General features: G+C 41.8%; 2 protein-coding genes across 9 annotated transcripts in view; one reads left to right on the forward strand and one right to left on the reverse strand.

Moving 5' to 3' along the window:
- The window catches only part of PLEK (pleckstrin), a 56,134-nt gene that overhangs the window by 8,387 nt on the left and 19,775 nt on the right, over positions 1 to 27,972 (reverse strand). For 5 of the 8 annotated variants that reach the window (XM_085218755.1, XM_085218758.1, XM_085218757.1 and 2 more), the window contains 2 exons: positions 3,439 to 3,594; positions 49 to 230 (listed from right to left, as the gene is read on the reverse strand). In XM_085218755.1, the coding sequence (XP_085074881.1) occupies positions 49 to 230; positions 3,439 to 3,588 (332 nt within the window). In that variant the 5' untranslated portion in view covers positions 3,589 to 3,594. Of the gene's footprint in view, positions 1 to 48; positions 231 to 3,438; positions 3,595 to 7,476; positions 7,631 to 15,438; positions 15,566 to 26,077; positions 26,132 to 27,972 lie in introns of those variants that run through there. The other 3 variants (XM_085218756.1, XM_085218752.1, XM_003203684.5) reach the window with 3 other exon arrangements.
- CNRIP1 (cannabinoid receptor interacting protein 1) lies at positions 14,458 to 20,354 on the forward strand. Its single transcript, XM_003203685.5, has 3 exons — positions 14,458 to 14,771; positions 15,509 to 15,653; positions 18,870 to 20,354. Exons 1-3 carry the CDS (start codon positions 14,593 to 14,595, stop codon positions 19,032 to 19,034), a joined length of 489 nt encoding a protein of 162 aa, XP_003203733.1. The 5' UTR covers positions 14,458 to 14,592; the 3' UTR covers positions 19,035 to 20,354.

The following is a 27,972-nucleotide window of genomic DNA, read 5'->3' on the forward strand; positions in this document are numbered from 1 at the left end:
TTGCCTGCAGAGGAAAGTAAACAGAGGAGCAGAGCTACAAGAACATACCTCAAGTTGATTGTTTCAGGCAGTCTGATGGATTTTCTTGTAGATTTCCTGGCAAATCTTTGACCTCCATCTATGCACTGAATTGCCTTTTTGATATCCCGTACCCAAGCATCTCTCTCTTCCAGGTAGGAGGCTTGAAAAAAGTGGTCCTGTTGCTTGGCTGCAGTGAGTTTGAAGACAAACTGGAAGGATAAACAATGTTTTTTTCAAGTTGCTTTAGTGTAGCTGGTGTCACCATGGCATACAGTCTACCTAAAGGGCTTTGGAGAGTGCCTTACAGCCACAGTCAAATAAAATAATTCCAAAGAAAAGCATGGACAGGCAGTACAGGAAATGGACTTTTGTTACTTTCCAGCTAGTGCTAACATCAGCAAAAATGAGTGGCACTGATATAGCTGATGATTTTAACATTTGCTGGCAAGTTCAACATAGCTGAAAGACTGAAGAACCCATCCCCTGCAAAATTACATGGGTGTAAACTTGTCACACTATTTAGAGATGTGGTCAGTCTGGAGGAGAGACAATAACAAAAAAACAAACCACACCATACTGCTTAGAGAGAAGAAAACTGTCACATCACAGAGTAGCTGCACTTGTTTGCAGTCTAGCACCCTTCTAAGAGTTTGGTAAGGAAATGATAAATCCAACTCTTAGATACACATCATGATCACTGCCTCTCTAATATACACTGACCCCATTGGAAAACCTGTATTCCCACAAAATGAGAACAGATCTTTTGAAGGCAAGACTAGGCAGAGGAAAACAACAACAACAACAACAACTTGGAAAAAAACCCTCAAAGTTCAGACTGTTTGATCTTGCTTTCATCCAGTGACCTTTTGGATGGAAAATCCAGGTCAAATTACTCAGACAAGAGGGCTTCCATTTCCTCTAAAATACAACTCCCCGTAAGAGGAACTGTTATGTTTTCCATAGTTGTACAAGAATAAAAAGGCTCAGTAGGCATCAAACTGGAAACATCAAGCTAATAAGGGAGCAAACAGCATGGATCCATAGGAACAAGTAGAGACTACCATCAGAGGGCACAGAACACTGGATCTACAGTAATGAAATCAAGACTCTGAATAATCAGCTGTCTCCAATCCTAGAAGTGAACAAACTCCCTTCTGGAGATGTATATCTATGTGTGCTTTTGAGAAAGTTAGAGCATTGGCTTGAACTAAACACCAACACTTTAGATAAATGAATCCCACTATAAGGAACCATACATGATAATGCCATCCAGAGGAAGAAGGAATATAGCAGAATTAACATCACACTGAGCAATGATAAAGATTCACATCAAGACCAATGAACAGTGGTGAGTGTATTTTGCAATTAAAGTCATTAAATATGCAGTCACAGCCTCTTGGGAACACGCTTTATCTGTTTAACAAATCCAAGATTTCCCCTCAACATCTGCTTTTTGCAACTGATTTACCAAACTAAGTGTGCTGTGACATGCACCTTTGAGGTTTCAGACTGTATCACTGCATTGAGGCCTACCTGACTCAAACAGCTCAAATCTGACCAGATGAACATGGAAGTTGGAAGAGGCTTTGAATTCAGCTGCATAATAAAGATGTAAAATATCAAAAAATAAAGTTCCTATATTTTCAGGGAATATATGCAGTAATTTAATCATGTTGGGCAGTAACTACTAGTAAGAACAATCCCAATAACAGCACTGCTTATATGAATGAGTATGTTGCAGCTTTGACTGTTTGAGAAGTGCAGATCTGCACTTCTTCAGGGCTGCTGGTCTATGGACTTGCAGAGGGATCTCACTGACCTAACAAAAAGGATCTGCTCCAACACCTAATGAAGTCACTGGGACCACTTCCACTGACTTCGACAAACTGCATCAGATTTTACTTCTGAAAAAGCACGTGCCTTGTCTTCCTGATCTGACACTGAACACTTCGGACCCCTCTGCCTATTTTGGGAGTGCACATGCAACCACTACAGAACAACAGTGATTTTATTAGAACTTCAAACACACCAAAAAAAACAAAACCTGTCCAGAAAAAAATGCTTTATAAGGAAAAAAATGAATGTCTAGTACTGTATTGTAGGATCTGATACTCCAGAACAGTATCCTCCTCCCATGTATAGAGTAAGGAAAGCTGTACAGGGGGTTGTTAATTAGATAATGTAGAGACAAAATTTCAAACTGACAGAATTAGAACCAAATGTGTACAGACATACTGTGTTCCTTCATTTGGTTATTTTATGTTCTTCTCCCATGCTCTAGACCCTGGATGTAATTACACTTCATCTTTATTGTTCATGGTTTGCAGAAGAAGTGAAGTCAAGTGCAGTAATGCAGAGCTCTGGCTTGCACCTTGCTGAAGCAGAAGGTCAGATCCAAAGTTGCAGGGGTTACCAGTAAGGCTTGCCCTGCCTTGCCAGAGGATGAGTATGGCAGAAGCTGTCAGCAAGAAGGAGTAAATGGCTTTGGTCTCAAATGTTTCTGAATCAACTGAATGCTCTCCCTGGGCAGCTCAGGTATTGCAGCATCTATGATGAGCATGGGATAAGGATGCATGATCATAAAATTCTCCTTCCAGACTAAATGCATCATTCTTTGATCCTGGAAATCTTGTTTCACCAACACATATATTTCAGGAACCCTATGACAAAACAAGCACTCTTACACGTTCATTTTCCTGCTTTTAATTTTCCTTCAAACAAGACTTTGAATTTACCAGTATCATGATACGTGCATCTCTTTGGGAACTTGGACCTTAGCTTGCTTGCCATGCTTGCCCACAGAGATGGCCCAAACGTATAGCATCATTTCAACTAATTTCTCCAAATCGTTTTTGGTTTTTCACTCTGAGTAAACACGTAGCTCTTAGTCATAGGTAAAAGCTCTACATATAACCACACAACATGCAAATAAAACAGATTATATGAATATGAACTACCTGACCTCATGTACTTACTGAATGGTAACAAAACAGTTTGGAATCACAGCTTTTTTAGGGCATTTGTATCACAGCATTTATCTCCCTCCCACCCGAGCAAGCTAGTCAGTGCTCTTTGGCAATAACTACATTTTTCCAGAGCTCATGAGGCAGTTTACCACAGTTTTATTTTGTGGCTATTGGCACCATGAAAATACAATTTAGATCCACTAGGATAGAATCAGAAATTTGAACAACTGCTTTCTGAACTGCTCCTCTTGAAATATCCTGAGCTGTTCCTCAAGCAGTCACATCTTTCAAACGCTACAAAATTCCAAGCCTGCTTGCAACCTTCTAAGACAAATGAGAGTGATCACCAGGATATGAATAAGGAATCTAACTACCAGCCTTGTGCCCTTTCAGGGCCTTCAGGAGTTTAAATATACTGTCAATCATAGTTATTAGAAAAAGAAGTACTTACCATTCTTTTGCCAAAATCTTGGCATGGGCTGTTGATGGTGCTTCCTTTTAGTGGGATCATCCCTTTGGGGCTGTTGTCAGACTTCCGCTTGTAGAACTCAATTCCATCTTCTAAGAGCACAACCCACATTGGCTTCCAGGTATTAAACATGCTACCCTGCATTGAAAAAAATCACTGTTCACATGATATCCATTGAAGACATGATCTTCCACAGAACATCTGACTCTAAATTAATTATCATGTCTCAAGGGGAACGCTAAACCACAACCGCACCCATCTTACTATGCAGTTAAAACACACTGTTGTTATTCTTCTGACCACCACTTACTTCCTCTTCCAGTGACCCCACCTGTGAGTTTTTCCAACATTGTCCCAGCTAAACTGATTCAAGATGACACCCAGCAGGTTGAGAGATGAGATCCTGCCCCTCTGCTCTGCACTGTGAGACCTCACCTGGAGCATTGCATCCAGATGGGGAGTGCTCAGTATAGGAGAGACATGGAGCTGTTGGAGAGTGTCCAGAGGAGGGCTGCAAAAATGAGCCCAGGGATGGAACACCTCCCTTTGAGGACAGGATGAGAGCTGGGCTGTGCAGCCTGGAGAAGGGAAGGATCCAGGAAGGGAAGAACCTGAGAGCAGCCTTTCAGTATCTGATGGGGAGCTGTAAGAAGGAAGGGGACAGACTCTTTAGCAGAGTCTGTTGTGGTAAGGTTGAGGTAAATGGTTTCAAACTAGAAGAAGGGAGATTTAGATGGGATATAAGGAAGAATTTTTTTTTTTTTTTAAACAATATAAGTGGCAAGGCAATGGAAAAAGTTGCCCAGAGCTGCGGTAGATGCCCCAACCCTGGAGACTTTCAAGGTTAGCCCTGGGCAATCTGATCTAGCTGTAGAGGTCTCTGTTCATTGCAGGGGTGTTCAACTAGGTGAACTTCAATGGCCCCTTCCAACTCAAGTGATACTATGATTCTAAGTTTGCAGAGGATTTCTTGACTTAAGCAAATAGCAATGAGTAGTTTAAGGTTCTTAGGGTGCAAATCCCTAACTGCTGTGGTGAGAATTTGAGGTGCTTCATTTCATCTCTTGAAGTTTTTACTTCCTGTTTCTGAATCACAGCTTTTAGACAAGTGAAATATAGAGAAAGCCAGGGCCAGAACCTACATATAGTGAAATAAATATCCAAAGTCTCAGGGCCTCAAAGAGGAACTATCTGTTTCTCTGTGCTCAGTTAGCATGATTAAGTGCTAGAATTAAGAACCTGGTGCTCTAGCTAGCTCAGCCTGCCTGCAAACAGCTTTAAAAACAGTCACAATCCCAGACACCAAAGTGACTTACTTCTCATCCAAATGAACATTTAGATATGCTGAATATCAGCAGCTTCTCTGAAGAATTACTGAAGAGCACCAGGCATACATGGGACCCAAATTCTTCAAAAATATTAGTTGTCCTTAGTCTTTCCAGCACAAAGAGAGACCCTAGTTTATCCTCCCCTCTCTTTCCCCCTCCCCCCCCATGGTGGCTGGACAGTGTTAAAGCTGCAGATAGAAGCAAGGCAGACACCATCAGACTGTGCAGAGTGGCTTGTTTTGATCTTCAAATATGAGAGAGGGACTGCACTAGCTGCATTTGCATTTCTACACACGTGAATGGGACAGAAAAACCACCTTCCTTTTTTCCCCACCCCACCACTCCCCAAATATAGCTTTTCTCCATCACATCCTTCTTCCTACTCTGCCTTCTGTGGCCTTTCAAACTCTGAATCAGATCTTACATTCAACTACAGGGTGAATAGGGAAAACAGTCAGCAGAGATGTTACTAAGAATGGAACCAGCTCCCAGCCTCTGCAGCCCTCACTGGAGGCAGAAGGATCCTCACAAGTGAATGCTACCTTCCAAAGGAAAAATCACTGTGCTGGGGGCTTTCTAGAAACCCAGCTGAACCGGGAGTTACAAAGAAGAGCCTGTCTTGGATATGGATTGCACATAGGGATTGAATGCTATTTCCTTTAGTTTGATTTTTTGCTTGTTTAAGCTGTATGAATTTATCATTTCTGGAGAACACGAGTGGACCCATAGGTTGAACTTCTGCTAAGGAATCAAGTAGGATGGTGAGCCAAGACTTGAGCCACCACACAATCCTTTTATTTGCCAGTCTACCACATCTTTTGATATTTCTGCTAATTTCTAAATAATAACTTCCTGAAGATTCTGACGTGCCCTGCCAATGGAAGCCACTGCACAGCTGGGTTAGACCAGCAGCTTCATGTCCACTGTCAGCAAGCCCAAACGTGGTCATGGTGATCTCAGCTAAAACAGCCCATGAAAGACAAACAAGAAGGATGGTGTGTTTCTTTTTTTTTTTTTTTTTGTACTAAAAATCAACTCAACTCCTCTGCTCCAAAAACTTCATATAAAGATGGATGTTCTCCGAATTGGTCTCTCAAATCATTAGCTGCGTTAAAAACTCATAGTCTCTTTGGTAGAACAATTAAAAAAAAACAAAAACTTCTGCAGCACTACATAAGTGAAGATGAGCCGTTTTCTGTGCTTGCTCAGAAGATTACACAAAGTCACCACAAATACACATAGCAGCTTAAAATGACATAAAACCAGCACTGAATGCATATGTAACAGAAGTCATGTTGTACCAGCTAAAACATGCTGTACCCTCAAGCATGATCCCATGATGTAAATTAGAAAAGAAGAGAGCCAGTGAAAAACAGCCCTCACCCTTGGCAAAGACAACTGTAGCTGTGTGAGGGACTTGTCTGGGAGGTGTATTCCATAGCTTCACTTTAGAAGCATAACAAAAAAGAGGAGAGTACTTCAGTAGCAGGTAAGATTGATTTGGACCTTGCCCATCCTGGCTGGAAGCTCTGGTTACAGAATCCACTGCAGTCTTACTGATAGATCAAACAGCTGCTGCCAGTCTGGTCTGCATCTTCTCCTTTTGCCCTCCAGCCTCCATTTGGCACACTGCTGCTCTTCACCATCAACACAAACTCACTTCAGCAAGGACAGAACGACCTTACAGAAAAGGGGCACAATTTCCACTTCTCTGTTGCTACTGAAACAGCACATGCAGCAGCAATTTTCCATTAGCAGTACCCACACAGAGAGACTTCCTGGGGACCCAGCACCCACAGGAATGGCAGGAATTCACACCGGATGCCTGCACACACCTTTTTCCTGGCAAGCCCAGCCAGACACAGTTTGTGTCCAAGTTTCTAGCCATTTCTTTGCCATGGAATAGTATAGGTTGTGAGTCACCTGCTCTAAGTATCGGGCCATGAGAACTAGAGAGAATTGCAATCTGCCGTGAGTGAATTTGGTCATCTCCTTCCTCATGGCAGCATCAGTTCAGCTTTGAGATCGCTGTATAAACTTGCCTACTTCCAGTGTCAATGGAAATAAGACTGAGGAGTGGCCTCTATGCAACAGTGGCTGCAGATTAGAGAGCTCTCCAGCCAGCAGCTCTAAGGAGTGGAATTCTGGTTTTGATGAGCAAAGACCCCACAGCAGAGCTCCTCCTGTGCTCCAGAACTGACTTGGTTTAAACTGCTGGACACCAGACTGATCTCACTAAGGATTTCAATAACAGTTGTAACCTAATCCTTGTCCATGGTCCCACAAGCTTTCCCTACTTTAGGGATAGCAGCATGCTTCTCTAATATTTTACTCTCTGATAAAGCAGAGTAGAATAGGCTCTGGTCATTTTGAGCTGTTACCTATTTTACCAAGCTTCCAACCAAGGCATTTGTGTTTCTTAGTAAAAAAAATATATATATATTTGACCCAGAAGTACTGTAGGATAAACACAGAAATGCCTCATCATATAGTACTGTTAACAAGATATAACTGCCAGCAGTACTTCTGAAATCACTATAATCACATTGTTTTACTACTCACAGAACTGTCTTCATTCACCTTCCTTTTTAGGAAAAAAAAAAAAAAAAAAAAGCCTTTAATTTTAAATAACTGAAAGCAAAGCCCTACACTTTCCCAACCTGCACTATGCCATCCAAGGCTGCCTGCTTACCTTCTTAACCAAGTAGCCCTCCCTTATGCGCATCGGCTCTCGCTCCATGTTGCGGGCAGTCCTGCTCTCAGGTCTATCAGAGCCAGCAGTTAAGCTCCTCTGGTAACAAACTGTGGGGTGGGGTTTTGGGTTTTTTTTCTTTTTCTTTTTTTTTACGGTACAGCTGTGTCACTTTCACAAGTTCCTCTGCCTGCTAATCACATGAAAACAAGCCCATTTCCTCTTACAGAGTGAGAGATAGGGAAACATAGAAGCATGAGCGTATTTATAGGTTGCCTCTAACAGAACAGGCAACAGCACAACAAAATGCTCAATTCTATCAAGCACTGCCAGCCTTGATGACAGAGTCCTGGGAAATTAAATAAGCACTTTAATGCCTAATCCCAATGAAGAAAGTGCACGCCACAAATACATGAACTCTGGCAAAACAAAGGAGGGTGGTGTATCATATGGCTTTGTGCTTACCCAAAGGATCTCTCTCAGTTTCTAACTCATTAGCTCTGTCACTTCATCCCACCTTTGAAGCCTTATTCCTGAGGCACAAGCAGCTAGGGCTTGGCAGTAAGCAGGAAAGCCTTTGCTTGGTTAATGATGCTGCGCCCTCTGCTGATACAGGAAATCTGGATTTTAATACTGAGACTTTCCAAACTGGTTAGATGACAAAATATCACTTCCTTTTACTTGTTACACAGCCCATTTGGTAATGTTTGTTAAAAAATAAGATAAAAACATTTTCCAACATTGGGTGTTATAGCAGTCACACTCCCTCTTTCCCATACAGGAGGAAGGATGGTGTTACACAGGAGCAGTGAAGAGGCTGATGCACTGCCAAGAGCAATTCTATCCTGGACAAGATTCCAAATCACGTTCACAGCTAAGCCCACTTAGGCTAGGGCTGAACCCAGGGCTAACTCAACCTCAGCCACTTGCAAAAGTCTTTTGACCTGACCGGCACAAGGCCTGGAGCTTCCTCCAAATAGCAGCATCACTATTACAATATAAAGAGGTCTTCTGCTGGCTGGGATGCTCCTCTGAGCTCCAGGATCAGGTCAGCAATCCCGTTCGCTCTTTATGAAGTTGCTGCAGTGTTCCTACCAGACAAGGTTCCACAGCCAAATGACCTGCTCTAAGCTCGCTCAAACCATTCTTATCTACCTGCTGTTTATGTGGTTGCTCCAGCCCACTGTGATGTTTGGCATACTTCAGGGCATCCTCCTGTGTAGCGTTTCTGTGCTAAGTGATTCTTCTTGCTTTAAGAATGGGAATAATTTCCTTCCATTTTGCTGTTTCCATCTTTTTGAAAGGTGCACTTTTTTCTTCCTTGAATGGATAACTGACAGTACAACTCATTAACAATGACAACTCAAATATCTTTCATCACATTCCTGGAAGCCCTTTTTTATTTTTTTAACTGAAGGCCTCAAGGACATAAAACTATAGAGCCAATGGATGAACACGAAAGACCAAGAAGTGGCTCACAGCTCCTACTTCTTTCTCTTCCTCAGCGGAGAAAAAGAAAGCTGGAAGGGCTTATAGGAACAAAGACAGAGGAATCTGTCAGCATCTTTCTCTCTGCAGGCACAGATTTTCTCCTTGGCAGCCCTGCTTACCTGCTGCTCCTGGTTCGGTGTTTATGCTGAGTCAGGAATAGCGTCCTCCATGATAAACTATGATAGAAAGTGTCCAGGGACTGTTCTTGGAAAAAGAACTGTCTATATGACCTTATATTAAGAAATGGTTTTCTTTGAATAGAAAAGGGTGCTGACACCATCACTAAACAAAGGAAGCTCAATTTCTCATTTACCTGCGAGAAGAGCCCCTAGAGATGTGTGAAATGCAATTATAGATACAGTGACACCAAGCCAACAACTCCAGAATTTACCATTAGCTACCTAAGCAATGCACTATCAAAGTATAGAATTATCTTTATCTAGTGTTAGCTGGAATCACCCTCTTCTATAACTTCATATATGTATCCACAGTATATATAAATTTATCTCATCTTTAAAGGTCAGCTCTTCCTTTTGTCCTTCTGACTTGGTTTCATTTATCACCCACTGCCACAGGGGAATCAGCATTTCACCTTGCCTGGACAGAAACGTGCTGATCAGCTGAGTCACTCAAGCAAAGCACAAAGGTCCTTAACACTGCAGTGGCCATAGCAAGTGTGAGGGACAGGGTAAAAAGCAGCACTACGCATAAGAGAGAGGAAAGTCTGTTTTTCTTGCGTCTCTCCAAAGAAGGGGTGATTTCTGGCAAAAAGATTGTAACATACATTGTGTAAATCTACTGTAAAATTACCCTGTTCTCATTTCTGTGCAAAGTAGATAAAGGTATGCAATGCTGGATTATCTTTGCCACAACAGCACAGTCTGCAACACAGGTTCATAATCTAGCTCAGTTTATTAACAAGTGCCCATTCTCACAAGAGAGATTTTGCTGCTCTACTTCCTTAGAATACCTTTTCTCCTGCCACTTCAGGACTCCCTCCTGCAAGCATTAAAAAAAGTAATCATCTGCATTTATGTGAGTGAAGAATCTAGTTGAGAGAGTGATGTGCATTTACACCAAGATCATGAGCCACCTCATTGCAAATAAATGTGTAAGCTGCAAGGAATACAGGTAGTTTCTCAGTCTGTTACATCAGCTTTGCTGCTCTGTGCCATCCTTGCATGATCTTCTTTTTTTTTTTCCAAGTACGTACCATAAGCCCACTTCAACTGTAAAAGTGTGCTTGAGTTCTCCAGAAATATGCAGCTCTCCACCATATCAAGCTGAATTTCCAGTAGAAATTAAATCAAATGCCATATGTTCAAGATGATTGTACATGAAAAATAATAGAAGTGGTTTGTAAAGGTGATAAAGATCCAGTTCAGCTGCCAATAGAAGTAAAACCTTTTCTTGCTTCTACTCAGAAGCAGAGGTTTCAAAAGAATTACAGTACTGAACTGAGATCTGGCGAGTGCAAATCTCAGCACAGTTCACTCCATATGGCATCACACATATGGCTATTTTTAGCGAATGAGAGATTGTGGCTTTACATCCACTTCTCAAAAAGAAACCCAAAACCAGGACATTTCCAAATTCAGCATGATTTAAAAAAAATAATCAAGGAGAAGAAAGTGGGAAAAGGTCATCCGTGTCACCTTGGAAATTAAGTACTGCATGTTCACTGTCATAAACAAGGCATCTTGTCCTGACCTCATGGCACATTTCATACATTTAATTCTTGCAGAGCTGTGCAGCAGGAAAATGGGAACTCCTACATAAACACTAATACTGAAAACTTAATGCACTTGGCAGACCCTGCATAGAAAGATTACATAAGGTGGATCGAAAACACCAAATGGACTTAACCAGTGTGTTTCCTAGGCAACTTGGATCAGCACATCACATATACCATGGCTTGCACGCACGTTAGCTCTGACTTGGTACAGAATGCATCCAACCTCATCTGTGACTTAGATCAGATACGTGTATGTGATGCAGCCAAAACACAAGAGAGAGATGTAGGAGGATAAAGCTGCAGTGTGAGAAGACCTCTGTAGTTCTGGAAAGAGAGCAGATCACTTGAGAAAGCTTACTGCTCTCCTCAAGAGTGTTAAGGGACTCAACAGTACAAACAAGAATTGTTCAGTATTCCCATCCCAAGGGAAGGGAAATAGCTTAACACATCTTACTGACCCTGGACAACAGACTGGGAAGTCTCAGATGTGAGGGAAACAAAAAGTAGACTTGAAAGACTGAAAAAATAAATGGAAGGAAAAACAGATAAGTCCATCCATCTGTACTACTAAGCTACTGCTATAGCTTAAGAGAAATCGGATATTGGTTCAAGTCCTATGAAACATCTATTTAGCTTTCAACCTTGTAAGGGTCACTCCATTTGCTCTGTGCTCCCACCAAAATCTACATTGCCTCCTTCTCCCTTCAGTTATCTTACTGAGCACAGAACACAAAGAACTCACCAACAGGGAATTATGCATAAGAGCAGCTTCCTCTGAAAATCCCCATGAGAACTGGTAAGGGATGGGGTTCTCTAAGATCCTTCATACCTCTCTCACTAAGGATGCAAAGCAAGATGCAGCCCACAGCACCTCCATAGGACCAGGCTGAGGTCAAACCAGGTGGTCAGCCTGAAGATCAGGATCAATTAGCCCATAGCTAAGTACATACATAGCAAAGCTGAAGACCAGCATTCCTGCATGTATGGAAGACAGGAATTGAAAATCCAGAGCTGAGCTGAAGTAGGGCCCATGTGCAGAAGTTGGGGTTAGAGGCTCCAGGCAATGCCTTAACTGAAGCCCATCAAGGCCATTAAAGTGGGTAGCTAAGTTTCAGCAAGAAAACTAACTTCCCAGAAAGTCTTATGAAAGACAGCTCCTCTCTTGTTATCTACATGGATAAAAAACACCTGGTAAGGTCAGATAAGTGAAAGCACTAAAAGCAGGTGAAGGTATCAGATCAATAAAAAGAAAGGCAATGCTTACATTTATAATTGTTTTTTATTATAAATGCTCAACTCTTACTGCATTTCATTTCCATGTGCTAAAACAGTTACCTAGCCTGTGCATACATGATCCATACTATGATGCTTTTTAAATCTCCCTCATCTTTGCAATTTTTTTAGATTTTATTTATTTGTTTGTTTGTTTATTTTGCCAGAGTGATCTGGAATAAAATCACAGCCTGAGCTGCATCCAGAGAAAGATGATCATGCAGGCAGAAATAATAAGGTGAAAAAAACCTGATTATAGATCTGACCTCTTGTGTACTTGGGAAACTAATTGCAATCAATGCATTCAGCTACACACAATTTACTACAACATGATATGTCTGGCTCATGAGAGGAGTAAAACTGATCCCTGGCAATGGCCATTATTCTTCACACCACTTTAAGTGATGCTATCAGGTTCCCCATGTGTAAGGCCTCTGTAGTTTCTTACTGAATTACATTTAAACTCATAGAAGTGGGAATTGCTGCAAGCAAAATTTTCAACAAACCACAAAACACAGCAGTTCTCAGCAGAATATAATGGAAAAAGGGAAGTCTTTTTCGGTGATCAAATAAGAAGAGGAAAAATGGTCATTTTTGAGCCATAAGGTTATGAGATATTTGTCTTAATATAGTAACTGCTTCCTTATCTGAACACACACTACTTGACTGATAACTTCCAATATATTTTCAAGACTATTCAATGTTGATTTAAACAATGGTTGGAGGGTTGGAAGGATTCACTTTACCTAACTTTCGGTGTCTATTCTTGAGGATCTTTAACATTAGCAAAGATCTAGGCAACAAATCTATGGAGTTCAGTGTATGGTTTGTGATTAAATGCTGGCCCTCTCTGCAGGATGAGATGTTCCTGGAACATACTACTTGATTAAATGTAACTACTTTTTGATTAGATATCCTTCAGCAATACGAGGGTTTTAAGTGACTCATCAAGCCCTTAACATTATGCTCATACACTGATGTTGATAATGCTGCTACTCATCAGACATTGGTTTGGTTCGTGTATTTCACTGCTGACTGTTCAGTGGGAGAAGCAATGACTGCATCGTGTAACAACTTCCCTCTATAACAGTCCCTGCTACCAGTAACTGCTATCAAAGATGGGATATTACTTACAGAGCTTATTATACACACAGCTGTGGGATTAAGGGATCATGCTCTGCTCTTATTTTTGTTGGCTGCTGGCTGAATGAAATATGAAGCCTATTCTTAGCCAAATATGTAAGTAAGGCAAGTACAGTAAGATTTACATTGTGTAAGTTTTCAGCAATATATATTATTTTGCTTACTGTTCAAAATTAAATTAATAGGCTAATAACATGCACACAAAAAGAAAAGCAGCTATGTGCGGGGTTGCCAACCACCAGACCAGGCTGCCCAGAGCCACATCCAGCCTGGCCTTGAATGCCTCCAGGGATGGGGCATCCACAACCTCCTTGGGCAACCTGTTCCAGTGCCTCACCACCCTCTGGGTGAAAAACTTCATTCTAATATCTAACCTAATCCTCCCCCATCTCAGTTTAAGTCCATTCCCCTTGTCCTATCACTATCCACCCTCGTAAACAGCCGTTCCCCCTCCTGTTTATAGGCTCCCTTCAAGTACTAGAAGGCCACAATGAGGTCTCCCCAGAGCCTTCTCTTCTCCGAGCTAAACAAGCCCAGTTCCCTCAACCTTTCCTCATAGAAGAGGTGCTCCAGCCCTCTGATCATCCTAGTGGCCCTCCTCTGGACCTGCTCTAGAGCTCCACATCCTTCTTGTGCTGGGGGCCCCAGGTCTGGATGCAGTACTGCAGATGGGGCCTCACAAGAGCCGAGTAGAGGGGGACAATCACCTCCCTCTCCCTGCTGGCCAACCCTTTTTTAATGCAGCCCAGAACACAGTTGGTCTTCCTGCAAATTTTTTTGGCCCAAATCCTGTGCCAACTGCGAGAACATTGCAGTTTTAAAAGCATAGTTGCAAAAGAGTGGAAAGGATGCCTAAATCTTCCACTCCTGGATGAAAAGTAATTTCTGCAATCTGGAATGAGACGGGCGGAGAGCTAAGAACTGAAAGTTACAACTTCCAGTTTCAGAGATCTTTCTCCTTAAAAACATGGTTGTTTGCTTGTTTGTCTTTTTTTTCTGTTGCTGTTGACTGGTTGTTTGCTTTCTGCGACAATATGAGAGTCGGGATGAGGCGATAGCAGATGCCAGCACAAATCGTGCCCGATTGCGGCGTTGAGCGCCGCGCTGCTGTCCGTGCCCGTGGTGCTGAACCGCCCCGCCCGGCCCGGCCCGGGAATGACGGCGGGATTAAGGCTGCCGTAACCGAGGCCGGATTACCTCCCTGCTAACCCGCGGCCATCTGAGCAGCTGCAAATGTTCCCCAAACAAGGAGATGGAGGGAAGATCCGCAGCACAGATGCTGCTCCGTGATTAGCGGGGGAGGGAAAAACAAATATATCATCCGCTGCTTTTGGGAAGGGCTGGGCTGGCTCGGATCCGGCAGCCCCTCCTCTTCCTCCTCCCTCCTCCTCTTCCTCTCCCTCGCCGTCTCGGTCTCCTCTGCTGGCCGCCTTCCGCGGAGGGGGGGAGACGGGCGCAGACCCCGCAGCCGCGCGATGGTTGACATCCCCAGCCTCGTGAAAATCAGCGTCTCCCTCAAAATCCAGCCCAACGACGGGGCGGTGTACTTCAAGGTGGACGGGCAGCGCTTCGGCCAGAACCGCACCATCAAGCTGCTCACCGGGGCCAAATACAAGATTGAGGTGGCCCTCCGGCCCGGCACCGTGCAGGCCACGTAAGTGCATCCTCTCCATTGCAGCCCCCGCAGCCCTCCCTTTCCCGCTGCTTTTATTTTTAGAGGTTTAATATTTTTTCCTGGCAGGCTGACAGAGCGAGGTTTCCGTCATTTCTCCCTCCCCACCCTTTTGCTTTGCTGTTTCCAGATCCCTGGCCAGCTGTTCCTGCTGCTTTGCCCAGCCAGCATAAGAAACTGGCTTGGGAGAGAGGCTGCCCTTAGGAGCTGTTTCTTTCTCCATTCCCACCTTCCCTGAGGCTCTTTAAGGTCCAGCTCCTTTTCTTCCTCCACTGTCACAGCAGAGAGAAGAGAGAAGATCACCTCCAGTCCTGCAGGCTGGGGATGCTCTCCAGTCCAAGCCTCACTGCACCATGGCAAAGCAGAGACTGGAAGCAGGGAGGATGCAGATGGGAAAATGGCTCTGGCTGGAGGACAGCTCTGGAGAAGGGATTCAACTAACCACTCCCTAGCTGCTGAGGATCATATCTCTACCACCCCCCCACCACCAGCATCCTCCTTCCTTTCCTTTTTACACCTTCCCTGGGCGACTGCTGAGCCCTGAGATTCCTGACATTTTTCAGGAGCCCCAGTGAGTCAGCAGCTCCTGGAGGCCTGCTAAAATCCCTGAAGCATCCCCAGCACGGAGGCTGCCAGGATTCAAGCCTACCTGCTGGCTCCAAGCTGCTAGGAAGGGGGCCTGCAGGGCTGCTGAAAGGATGCATCCCATCTCTTTGCAGGACGATGGGCATCGGGGGTGTCAATGTCCCACTGGAGGAGAAATCGAGGGATGCACAAGTGGCCTCTTACACAGGGATCTACGACACAGAAGGGGTGCCCCACACCAAGAGTGGGGAGAGACAGCCCATCCAGGTCAACATGCAGGTAGGTGGTCCTCTGTGCAGCAGGAGCCCAGCACGGAAAGGCACAGAGGGCAGCAGAGAGTTGACATCTATAAAGGAAAGCATGGAGGTGAAATGTTCTAGGGCAAAGCCTGCTCACAGCTGCAGCCCTCCTCTTTGCTTTGCATCAGTGAGACTGCTAGTTATAGCACGGGGGGAAAACACAAACATGAGAGTAGCAGGGGCCAGGAAGTACTAGGGGGATTTGTAGAGATCTGCATAGCTCTCTGGGGTGCTGCAGGAAAAAGAAATGGGAGCTGAACCTCCCACCTCTCCTACAAGGGCATTTGCAAACCAGGAACTCCCATCAAGATCCCAGGACAGGAATGATACCCCCATCCCTTGGAATACAGAGAACCCTCTTTAGTCTGCCAGCACTGTCAGAGCTTTTAGGAGCAGAACATGCTAGAAGCTGAAAGCATGTATGTGAGCACGTGTGGGAGAACACACACAAGAGGGAGACTTTGCTTTGGCTGTCATTGTCTCTCCCCTTCAATTACAGTTGTGAGGAATATATGTGCTGTTTATTCTGTAGCCCCTGTAACAAAAAGTGGAAGTGAAACAATAAGCCATTGTCAGCTGAAGCTCTCCTAAAGGTCTATTCCAATTCATACAAGTTTAGGACCTTGCCACGTTTTCCAAGCCTGTCAGATTTCAGCTTTTTCTCACATTTGCTCAGTCCACACAGAATTTCATCTTATCTGTGTATCTTTACTATTTGTTTTCTTCTTCTTCTGGAATCACCATTTAGTATGGCAATCCCTTTCTAAATAAGAATTGTACCATCTTAATTTGAATTTTCTGATAATTACAACATGAGTAACTTATAACAGTTACCAGAAATGGAGTGATTTTAAGCAATGCAAGGAGGGCCTGGGTTTCAGACACAAGCTCCTAGCTGTTTTTTGTAGATCAGAATGAGCAGCTACAATATTTGTCTAAACAGTAGCTTTACAAACCAAATCCTGATGTACTAATGGTGAAGTTATTAGGATTTGCAAGTGCTAAGCAAGTTTTTAGCCTCTCTTAATATTTGATTTTGACAGATTGGTTCTTCAGTACAGACTTAGATGTCCACAATTGATACTTTGAAGTCTTAAATCCTGGTTTAGTTGCCAATAATATACACGCTTAACTCATTATTTATCTGCTTAGCTAGACAGACCTATGACAGATTTAGGGAACAAGCTAGGCTTCCCATTTCAAGAACTGGTAATGCCTACTTCCTGAATCTTCTAAATTATGGTTACTGTGTACAGCTTTACATTTTCCTATTTCCTTCAGCTATGAGGAACTGCTGCCTCCAGTACTTTTTCTGTAACAGGCAGAATACTATGTATGTATCCTAGACAGGAAAGGACTCTAAGGCTGAAAGCCTGAACTCGCACTAGAAATAGATTGAGGTCAGTCCTGACATCAGAACCATTTTGATATTCCTAAAAGACAAAGTATTCATGAAAATGATGCATTTCTTGTCTGCTCTGAGGATGCATTTCCGTTACCTGACTGCTTAGTTATGCTCATGACCTGGAAAACTCTAAACTGTCCAGCAAATGGTGTAAACTAAGTTAGAAACCTTTCTTTGGGTCTCATTTTATTCTCGGTCAGGCCAGGTTAAGACTGAATTAGGGAAGTCAGATCTGTATTCCCCTAACAAACACCACACAAATTCAGAGGGCGTGATTAAATAACTTGTGCCTACAGCCCTAAATCTAACCTTCGAAGAGTAGAGTCATCCATCTTCCCTGGGGAAGGCCGTGTGCTGGCCCTGCAGAAGAGCCACAGGAACTCTGAGGATGCAGGATATTCCTGATGATGCCACAGAGTTGGTGCATGTGCAAGTACTGGGCTGAGCAGAACATGGTAGTAGAAAAGCTCTGCAATTAATTCTTTCCTTCTTGTGGAAATATATAAAAGTCAGACAAACTACCCAGAGTAGATTAGTAAACTGGGTCACTAGAGGAAGACAACTTTTCTTTCTTCCTTCATTTCTTTCTGAAATTCAGATTTTTTTTCTATACATCAGTGAAATACAACACTGCTCTTGTATCTTACTGCCTTCCACAAATAGTATTAGAAACATCTTTTCTTCTGGATCAATCTTTTCCTCAGTCTCTAGACAACTGCAGTTGATGCTCTTCTCTACTACAGATTTCTCTATGCAGATTGTGCACAGCAATATTCGATGTGCTTAACCTTTACTATCTTGCCTTATAAGTGGTATCAGGATTACCATTAGAGGGTTTTAGTGGAGGATCATTAATAAAGGTTTTGGTTGCTGAGAGAGATAAAATAGCTTGCACCTTTGATTCCTTCTTTATCAATTGAAGTGGCAGAAACACTTAAGCTACACCTTTAAGGTAACACAACTGGAGCCAAATAAAAATCTTCCACTGACAGCACAGAGTAACTCCTGCTGCTGTCAGACTGAATTTAAGAAAACAAAGTGGGCTGGGGAGAGATTCCAAGCAATGTTCATTCTGAGAAAACTAAGTATAAATGGTTGTGCTTAGTAAGAGTCACTGTATAAAAGGAGCTTTCATACACTCTTTGCAAGTGTGATTATTCTAGGTAGATGATCAAAGGTCATCTTCCAGGCACATGATGGGAATGGAAAAGAGTCAAGTGAAGAAGCTGTCAGAGTGAGTGATGGAAACGCTTACAAGGAAAAAATGTCTCAATAATGACACTGCTCTAAAAAAACACAGGGACATTAAATATTTGAGACTGATCAAAACAAGGTATCCTCCCAATTCACACTGCAGCCTCCAGATACGGTATAGAGTTGAAGTGATAGCCTAGATCACTACAGATCTCTGCTACATGATGTATACCAAGCCAATTGGAGCTCAACAAACCACCACTGCTCTGCTCTCCTGAGAGGGATTATAGCTTCGGTTCTTCATGTTAATAACACCTACCCATATGGGAAGCTTAACATTTTTACTCCCTTGCCTTTACCAGACATAAATAAATGCAAGAGGGCAGTAAATGGAGAATCTGATCCCTCATGTTTTATGCATGTTTAAGAATAAAAGACTTTATAGCCGCTAGAGTAGGTTTTACAGATCTTTGATTTTTGACTGGAGGAACAATAACCCATACATTAGCTATTTTCTGTTCCAATTTCATAAGTTTCTTGTAAGAAGAACAACAAAGAAGTAAGCTTACTAACACCCATACTCCCTTTTCTTCACAGTTTAATGACATTGGTGTTTTTGAAACAGTCTGGCAAGTCAAATTCTACAACTACCACAAACGGGATCACTGCCAATGGGGAAACAGCTTTGGCAGTATTGAGTATGAATGCAAACCAAATGAAACACGGAGTCTTATGTGGATCAATAAAGAGACCTTCCACTGAACAGAAGTGAAACCAATACTGCTGGACAATCTCCTTAAAGAAAAATCTACCTTTTTAAACCAGCAAGAAGCCTTACCAAAGGCATACTGCAACGTCGCTCTGTTCCGTAAGGTTCCAATAACTCAGCTGTATGTACAGGTGGTGCCACTAAAGTCTTTGCCTATTACTGTATTTCAAGTTTACTATGGCATCTGCAAGTCTTTATCTATACCCCGGGAGTACTGTAGGCTTTGAGAATATTTGATTCCTGGGTAGAAAGTCATACCATCATAATACTACCATAACTATTTGGATGATGCCCACTAAACAGTTCCATTAGACGTAAAAACCTTTGTGAAGTGTTTTGCTTTATTGCTTAAAATTTGGATGCAACATTACATTGGTGATTTCCATATCTGTTTGTTTGCTCCTTTATCAGTGTGCTCCTTCAATAATTGTCTAAACATCATCCCAGTGGACAGAAACAAGTGTAATTATGGATTATGTCTGTAGGTTTAGACAAATGGCAGCTATTGCACTGTTGATATTGTGCTTTCGTATCAAGGGATTGGAAATTCACTCTTTTTGTTGAGTGCTGTAAGATACCCTGTGATAAACATCCTATTTTGTGAGATTTGATAAATTAGCACTCTTTGATGTTAAGTTTCCCAGTCTCTGAAATAGCTTTAGGAAATGGTATAAAACAAACTAACCTGAATGAGAGAAAAGCAATAAATCAGTTGTGGTATTAAAGACATCTAACAGCCTGGCTAGCATCTATGTTAAGATCATAGTAGTCTTATTGAGAGATATAGCAGCCATCCTCAATTTAGTTCTTAGAATAAGAGTTTTGATAATAATCTCCAGTTTTGTTTCAATGAAATATTGCTGAAAATCAATGAAATCCCACAAATCAGCTTTGTTAAGCCTGACCACTACATCATACCAAAATCTATAGGATTCCCATCAAACAAAAACTCAGCATTGTGACAAAACTACAGATCTCTGTGCATGTTTATACATGCACTGTGCTCTTTGCAACGAAGAAAAGGTCAGTATATGATCAGATACAACTAAAGGTGCTACCTAAACACTAGGTCAGTGTTTAACACATACAGATAACAACAACAATAGGAAAAAAAAAAAAACCCACCACAAAGAGACACCTTTTCTTTCAGGAAATAAAGCAGGGAAACAACTATACTGTCCCATCTCCTACTTGGGCTAAAGTAAGCTGTCAGTTCTTGTATAGCTGTTACTTCCTTTGTGAATAATTTGTAAATTGCGTATGTAAACGGTAACCATGACTTTTGATCTTTGTAATAAAGGACTTCAACAGTTTCTGTTGTGTGATCATCTAAATGAATAGAAAATAGACGTGGTCGTTGTAAAAAGTCAGCAGAGAGAACATTAGTCAGTGCTCTCTGAAAATACAGTCCAAAGCACTTCACGTGGAAATCCCAAAGCTGCTCTTTCTAGGAAATACAGATCTAACATGCTAGTATGCAGGTCAGCAATGTGATAATGCATAGTAGAGATTACTAAAAAAAATTCAACACCATTTTGTTGTATTAACTCTGCAGCAAGTTGAGATTCAGGATAAAAATGAAATACAAGTATTTTCTTCCACTGAATTCTTAATCAAATTTCCATAGAGAAAAAAGGCTGATCGTGGTACTGATGTAATACAGTACTGGAGCAGTGAGCTAGTCAGCTTCATCTCTGCTCCAGGGCAGTATCACAAAGGCAAATTACATTGCTGTGTACTTCATTGCTATGACCCTTCTCAGACTTTTTCCAGACTAGGTGAAGAATTCTTGAAAATGAAAAGAAAAAAAAGAATGAATTGAACATCAAATTCAAATGAAAGCTGTATTTTGGATGGAAGTGGTTTTGCCAGCTCCTGAGTGGAAATTTCCAGGTAATAGAGATTGTAATAATACCAAATTTCCAGCTGTTGATCATTCCACTTCCGCACTACTAAAACATTGTTTCTTATGCAAAAATTATCGTACTTTGTTACACATATACTTTGTATGTATGAAAGAAGCACACCAGCGTGAAATATATGTTTGATATGTAATTTAACAGAATTTTTTTGTTCTGGTAAACGCAAAAGGTGTAGACAGACCTCTACCTGGAGTTCAGCTACTCTGAAGTCCCTGGCCCACAACCTCTGAGCCCTCTAACATTTGAGAAATGTTATAGTGAATAAGCGTAGCCTCCCCTGACATGGGAGGGCTGTTATGTGGTAAGCATAGGCTCACCTTTCCCAGGTAAATGCTCACATGTACATCAGTGGTGAACAGGACAGCTCTTTTCTCATGCCCTGGCAAGACCTGTAGCAAGTCAGCTGAAATTCAGATCAGAAAGAGGTCAAAAGAGAGCTTGCAGGTGGAGTTGCTTTTAAAGGAGAGAGAGGATGTGCTGACCAACAATACCTTGCAGACTCCACATCCTGAAGCTGAATTTCGCTGACCAGAGCTGCGGTCCTCCTTTTACAGATAGTGGCAGTGATAAAAAAGGATAAAGGCTGCTTATCTACTTATTTTGGGGAAGGTGTAAGTAGTATTTAGCAGCTGTTACTTTCTTTTCCTCTAGATGACATTTAAGTATGGAGGAATATGGCTTTATAGCCTCTCCTCATTCCTATCTTTAAAAAAAATATATATTCATACAGGAGTGATTTGAATGTTGCACATGCAGAACAGCTCTGGCAAATATTCATTGAGCTTGTGGGGAATCAAATAAAGCAGCTGTTGCTGTGACAGTCTGATGCATTAAGCAACATTTAATCCCCAGACAAGTTTGTTCTTAACACACCTTTTTCTAATTAGTATTTCCATTCTTCAAGAGAAACTCCAAAACTCAGAACAGGACACAATATACTAAGCTTAAATATATTTTTTATATTTCTCCAACACGTTGTCATAAAGTGCTGATAATGTGCCAATCCAGCTGAAACCACAAAGCACTGCTTGAAGATTTTATGCATTAAAGCCTTAAATTTTTTTTCTCTTCTGTCCCTTGTGTTTCCATGAAAGTTTCCAGCTTTGATTTTCATAAGGAAGATTGAAATGAATATACTGAACCTTCGAGAGAGTTACTTTTTGATCTATATTTAGGTAGCAGCTCACACTTTCAGATTGCTGAGTAAAAGAATCCAAGAGCAAATTATCAGTCATGATTTTATTATAACAATAGTTGCAATCTGACATAGAGAATCTGTATAATGTTCTGTGTTTAGCACAACTAATGTGGGCTTTGGATATTTCCGACCATCTTACTGTATCTGAAGAAAACCAGTACTGACATACTAACACACATTTGTGAGGTTCCACTGGCTTCAGTTTCAGAAAACTCATTTGTTCCATTCTTCCTATAGGAGACATATGGAACCTCTGTACAGTGGAGCTATGAGTTTTGTAGCTCATAGCTACTCAAGGTGTTTACATGTCAGAGTTTGGTTTCCACTTCTTTAAGAGCACTTGCCTGATGTGCTAGGTAAAGTTTTGAACCACGTGCTAATTTTGAAGAGTTTTATTTTTCTAGAACTTCTATGCATATCTTTGATTAACTAAGAAAACAGCACTGCTTTAAATACTAACCTTTCCCTGAGATTTGAAACGTATTCTGCAGCTCTCAAAACTCAAAATATTGCCTTAATAGCTGTGCCAACCCTGAAGCACAACACAGCAGCAGGAGTCTCACAGCATTCATATTTTCCCTTACTCCTTACAGAGCTCACAAGGGATGACTGGAAAGTCCTCTTGGAGCAGCTAACCCCAGTCTTTGGCTAGGAAGATGGATGTTCCTGCTTGCAGGCCTTCCCTACTGCATGCTTGGCAGATTTTGCCAGCATTCCTTGGACTGTTTCCTTTCCCCTCTCTTCCTGGGGCCAACACTCAAAGCTTCAAACCCTGTGATATCTGGCTTTTGGCCTTAGGAAGACAAAGCTGCATAAGCCCAGTAAGAGCCAAGCCAATCCTTTCCGCATTTTTTTTTATTTTCTCTGTTTCTATCTCAAATTATTTTTAACTATTATTTCTCTTATTAACTGACAGATAATTTCTGTACACTCAGGAAAGATAATCCCATGAGTGACCTTCTCTGTCTCTTCAAAGAGAAGAAATTCACAGGGACTAATCAGAATGTATTCCAGCTGTAACATATGAAGAAAACAACCAGCTACCAGAAAAATGAAGTGAAGATAGCCTACAGAAAGCACTGCTGATCTGCAGTGGTAGAAGTTCTGCAGCGATGTGGCTTAAAAGCAATAACATCTTTTCCATCAATATTGGTGCCAAAAAATCTTAAATGCTGAAAAAACAAACCATAACACCACATCTGTATTTTGACAAATAAACCTCAGTTCTGACATACACGAAGGCTTCAGATATTATCAGTAAGTACTTAGTTCTCCACCCCACCAGAGAACAGGCATTACTACTGTATCCCAAACAGAAAGGAAGAGCCTTGTGCCCACATTCAGTAAATTCTGCAGATTTTGAACAATCCTGAGAGAAGTCATAAACTAGCAGATGATGATAACAAAGACAACACAGATAAGAACCCTGTGATTGTGTTGGAAGTAAGATGGACCTTCTGCCATTTTTCAGCGTGGTAACTGCAAGGGCAGGTGCTATCCTACTGTTAGGGAAATGACTGTGACCATGTGTACAGCAATAGCTATGTTAAGCTGTGACATGTGCTATAGAGATGTTCTCAGTAGCTGGAAATGAATCATTAGGAGCTTAATGGGATACCCAGAAAGCTTTTTCTGCTGGAAAAATGGAAGGAGCATGCAGTAATCAGAGAATCATAGTACTGTTGAGGTAGAAGGAACCTTTAAAGGTCATCTGGTCCAACTCCTCAGCAATGGACAGGGCTGAGCCCCATCTAGCCTGATCTTGAATGCCTCCAGGGACAGAGCTTCCACCACCACTCTGGCCAACCTCTTGCACTGTCTCACCACTTTTATTGTAAAAAACTTCTTCCTTATATCCCATCTAAATCTCCCCTCTTCTAGTTTGAAACCATTTACCTCAACCTTACCACATCAGACTCTGCTAAAGAGTCTGTCCCCTTCCTTCTTACAGCTCCCCATCAGATATTGAAAGGCTGCTCTCAGGTTCTTCCCTTCCTGGATCCTTCCCTTCTCCAGGCTGCACAGCCCAGCTTTCATCCTGTCCTCAAAGGGAGGTGTTCCATCCCTGGGATCAATTTTGTCTTTCCTCTGGACACGCTCCAGACCCATGTCTCTCCTGTACTGAGCACTCCCCATCTGGATGCAGTGCTCCAGGTGAGGTCTCGGAGTAAAATGACAAGATCCGCTCCTTCACTCTGCTGGTTGTGCTGCTTTGGATGCAGCTCAGGATACAGTTGGCTCTCTGGGTTGTGATGGCACATTGCTGACTCATTTCCAGCTGCTAACCACAAGCACTTTTTGACAGGGCTGTGCTCTATCCTTACATCCCCCAGCTTGTACTGCTAGTGGGGTTTGCTGTGACCCAGGTGCAAGACCTTGCACTTGGCTTTGTTGAATGTCATGAGGTTCTCCTGGGCCCACTGCTCAACCTGTCTAAGTCTCTCTGGATGGCATCCTGTGCCAGGTGTGTCAACCACACCACACACCTTGGTGTTATCCACAGATTTGGTGAGGGTGCATCCCAATGTTGATGTCAGTAATAAAGACTTCAAAGAGCATCAGTCCCAGTACAGAACCCTGACGCACATCACTCATCACTAATCTCCATTTGGACACTGAACCACTGACTATGAGTCTCTGTTGTAATAATATCACAAAATATACTATTTTGACTATGATTACAGTCTCCTGCCAACCAGTTAAGTTAAGGTACTCTCAAATTCCAGAGAGTTTTTGTAGAGAACAAGCCCTGACCAATTCTATACCCAGTTAATTGGTTTTCTTTACCCACCCTACACCTGTATGATTTTGACTTCTGGCTTCAGAGACATATATCTGCCTAAATCCTAAATTCTAACCAAATAGGCAAGCTGAGAAAATAAATGCAAAGAGTAACTCTGCGAGGTAATCAAACTGCAGTCATCCCAGTTCTGCATGGAAACTGTGACTGCATTGCAATGATTTAACAGTATTCAAACAAAGATGTGGTCTCAGGAGTCTTTCAGCTCAGTTGCAGATGGAAACCTGTTTGAGAGGCTTGCAACATTTTGCCTATCAGAACAATGCAGCAATCATGTATAAGTATGCAGATCTTATTTTAAAAGGCACAATGCTTATACTGAACTCTGCTACTCTTGAGACAGAGGTTAAGAAACCAAGAAAAGATTACAAATTCATTCCAGGTACAGAGCTCCACTGTAATAACTGTAGTTAACACGAGGAATAAATTTGTCCCAATAGGCAAAAATGTGGATTAATACTGCTCTTGCTTAAAACAGAATTGTAAAAATTCAAACCTAGTCATCTTAATACAAATGGAATATAACACACTGAGGAAATACTTCCAAAGGATTTGTTTTAAATACTATGAAAAGACTTCCTCTATAGATCATTTGCCCTATCTTTATTTTTCTCTAGGGATCCAGAGCTAACATTTTGTGCTTATTTTCTAGTACAAAGTAAGTTACATAATGAACAAGCAGAGCTGAAAAACTTCCTGCATGTTTGTTTTTATTTTTATTTTTTTTTTTCAATTAAAATAGCTAACAATCTTCATTTGCTTAAAAATCTATTATTAGAAGTTTGGATGGAATCAAGCATCTCCACAAAACTGCCATAAAAATGAAAAGATATGGAAAAATAATATGGAGAATTTTCAATTAGCTCTGCACTACTCCACTTCAGCTCTGCAATGTAAGAAGTAGAGGCACTCAGACACAAATAAGCAATCCAAGAAGGAACAGAAGAGCATGCTTAGCTCAAGGACTGATGCATGATCAGAACAGTACAGCAAAGGGAGACTATTAGCTTTCTCATCAGTCCTCCTGCAGCTGTTAGCCCTGAAAGATCACATCTAGGACAGTAAATACACATTCAGTCTACGCACTCCATTCTACAAATCCATGAGTGCCCATACCTTATCTTAGACATCAGCTTCTGTCCTGATGTCCAAAGAGAAAACAGCGGAATGGCACAAACTTGGAGCCGCAATACTACAGAAACCAAGAGAATTGCAAGAACATTGAAATTTTGCTTTGAGAAGACCCACAAACAGCGAAAGAAACGCTAACTGTGAGACTTCATATTAAAATATTACAATATAAGGAAACCTGAAGGAAACTCTTTTGGTGGTCATGTTCTCAGTCACCTATAAGACTCCTTCCAGGCTAGGATTGCTGCTAACCTCAAATCTACAGAATTTCCCACATTTTTTACAGGTAAGTAACTATAAGCTTCTGATTGTCACTTTCTTACCATCAATTTGATATCAAACTCCAGCATTCTCTAGGCAGTCAGTAGTTACTAATAAGTAGTCATAGTTCGCTCACCTCTCTCTCGTGCCCGATCTCATCTGTCATCTGTAATGGGGGAAGAGAGAAAACAGAGAGAGAAGGCTTCCTATTCTCTCACAATTTGCTGTTCAGTCTATTACTTCTGTTTGCCTTGAAGGCTCTGCATAAAGCAGCCATTTCTGAAAACCTCAATCTTGTAAGAACCTCAATCATTCAGTAGTTTTTAATGTATTTATCTGGGGGATGTGGGATGGGCAATGGAGCGTGGCTGTCACTGCATGGAATGTATCTAAGGGCACACCAACTGGCTAACCAACATCCTGTGGAGTAGCACCACTCAGAAGTGCCATGTGAGGGTGGTACAGATCACACAGAGTGCTGTGCTCTGACGTTGTGCTACTTCCAAACAGCACCAGTGAGGTACCCAAGATACTGTTACAGCCAAAAGAACACGGCTAAGGAAGTTAGGGAGCACTTTTAGTTCCCAGTGTGTACCTCAGCTGAAACCAAATGCAACTCCTGGAAAAAAAAAATCTGATCATGCAGCAGATCCCTTTTCCAACAGCTGCATCCTATTCTTCCCCCAAAAAGGAAACTTTGGTGAACAATACAAGTATATGAGAAAATTGAGGGACTTCCAATATCCTCACAGAGAAGATTGGGTAGAACACAATGTTAATTTATATTGCAACACAGTCAGGCCAACCTCTTGGCAACAGTCCCACCCATCTTCATTCTAACAGAAAGACCAAAATTTAAATATTTGCCAGGCTACCTCACAGCTTTCTTACCTGCTGTGTCACTACTGAGTCTCAAGAACAGACTATGAAGAGAATAACTTCATACTGAAGAAGAGGCATGGATTCTCCCTGGTTAGCACTCCTTACTTTTGAATTTCTGGTTCCAAATAGAAGATAAATCTAAACTATTTTGCAATGCACCTTCTGACAAATACTTCATATAATCTATACTTGGCTGGGAAAAAAACAAAAACCCATAAAATATAAAGTAATTGGAGTTCTAAAATCCAAAATGGTTAGGCCTGCAGACTGCACTGCACAGCAGGTAGTAAGTCTCTGAAATTACAAACACGAGGAGAATTCTTTCCATCATTATTAGATTCCAGTACAAGACTGAGGTTAAAGACCCCAGTGGACCTGATGGTGAGAACTCCTGTAACCACCCAGGATCATAACCATTTTGTGCCTGCTACATGAATCATCAATACTGCAGAAGCAGGACAGCTTCTCATGGCCAGTGATGTTAACTAAAGCAAGTCCAAGGATCAAAGAAGCACCTTTTTTACATTGCTCTCTCTACAGAAAGTGTTCTCTCTCTGTCAAGACAGCGTGAGGTAGCCCAGGATAATTCAGAGACTAATCTCATCATCACCTTTCTCATCTGCTTGTTCTAACGACTGTGATTTTATTTTCAACTTTTTCATATCTGCAAACTATAAAACTTGAATGCATGGACAGACAGAGCAAATACTTAAGTAGTCACCTGATTTTCTCTCTTA

Source organism: Meleagris gallopavo, chromosome 2 (genome assembly GCF_905368555.1).
Source record: "Meleagris gallopavo chromosome 2, MGAL_WU_HG_1.1, whole genome shotgun sequence".
Lineage (NCBI taxonomy): Eukaryota > Metazoa > Chordata > Aves > Galliformes > Phasianidae > Meleagris > Meleagris gallopavo.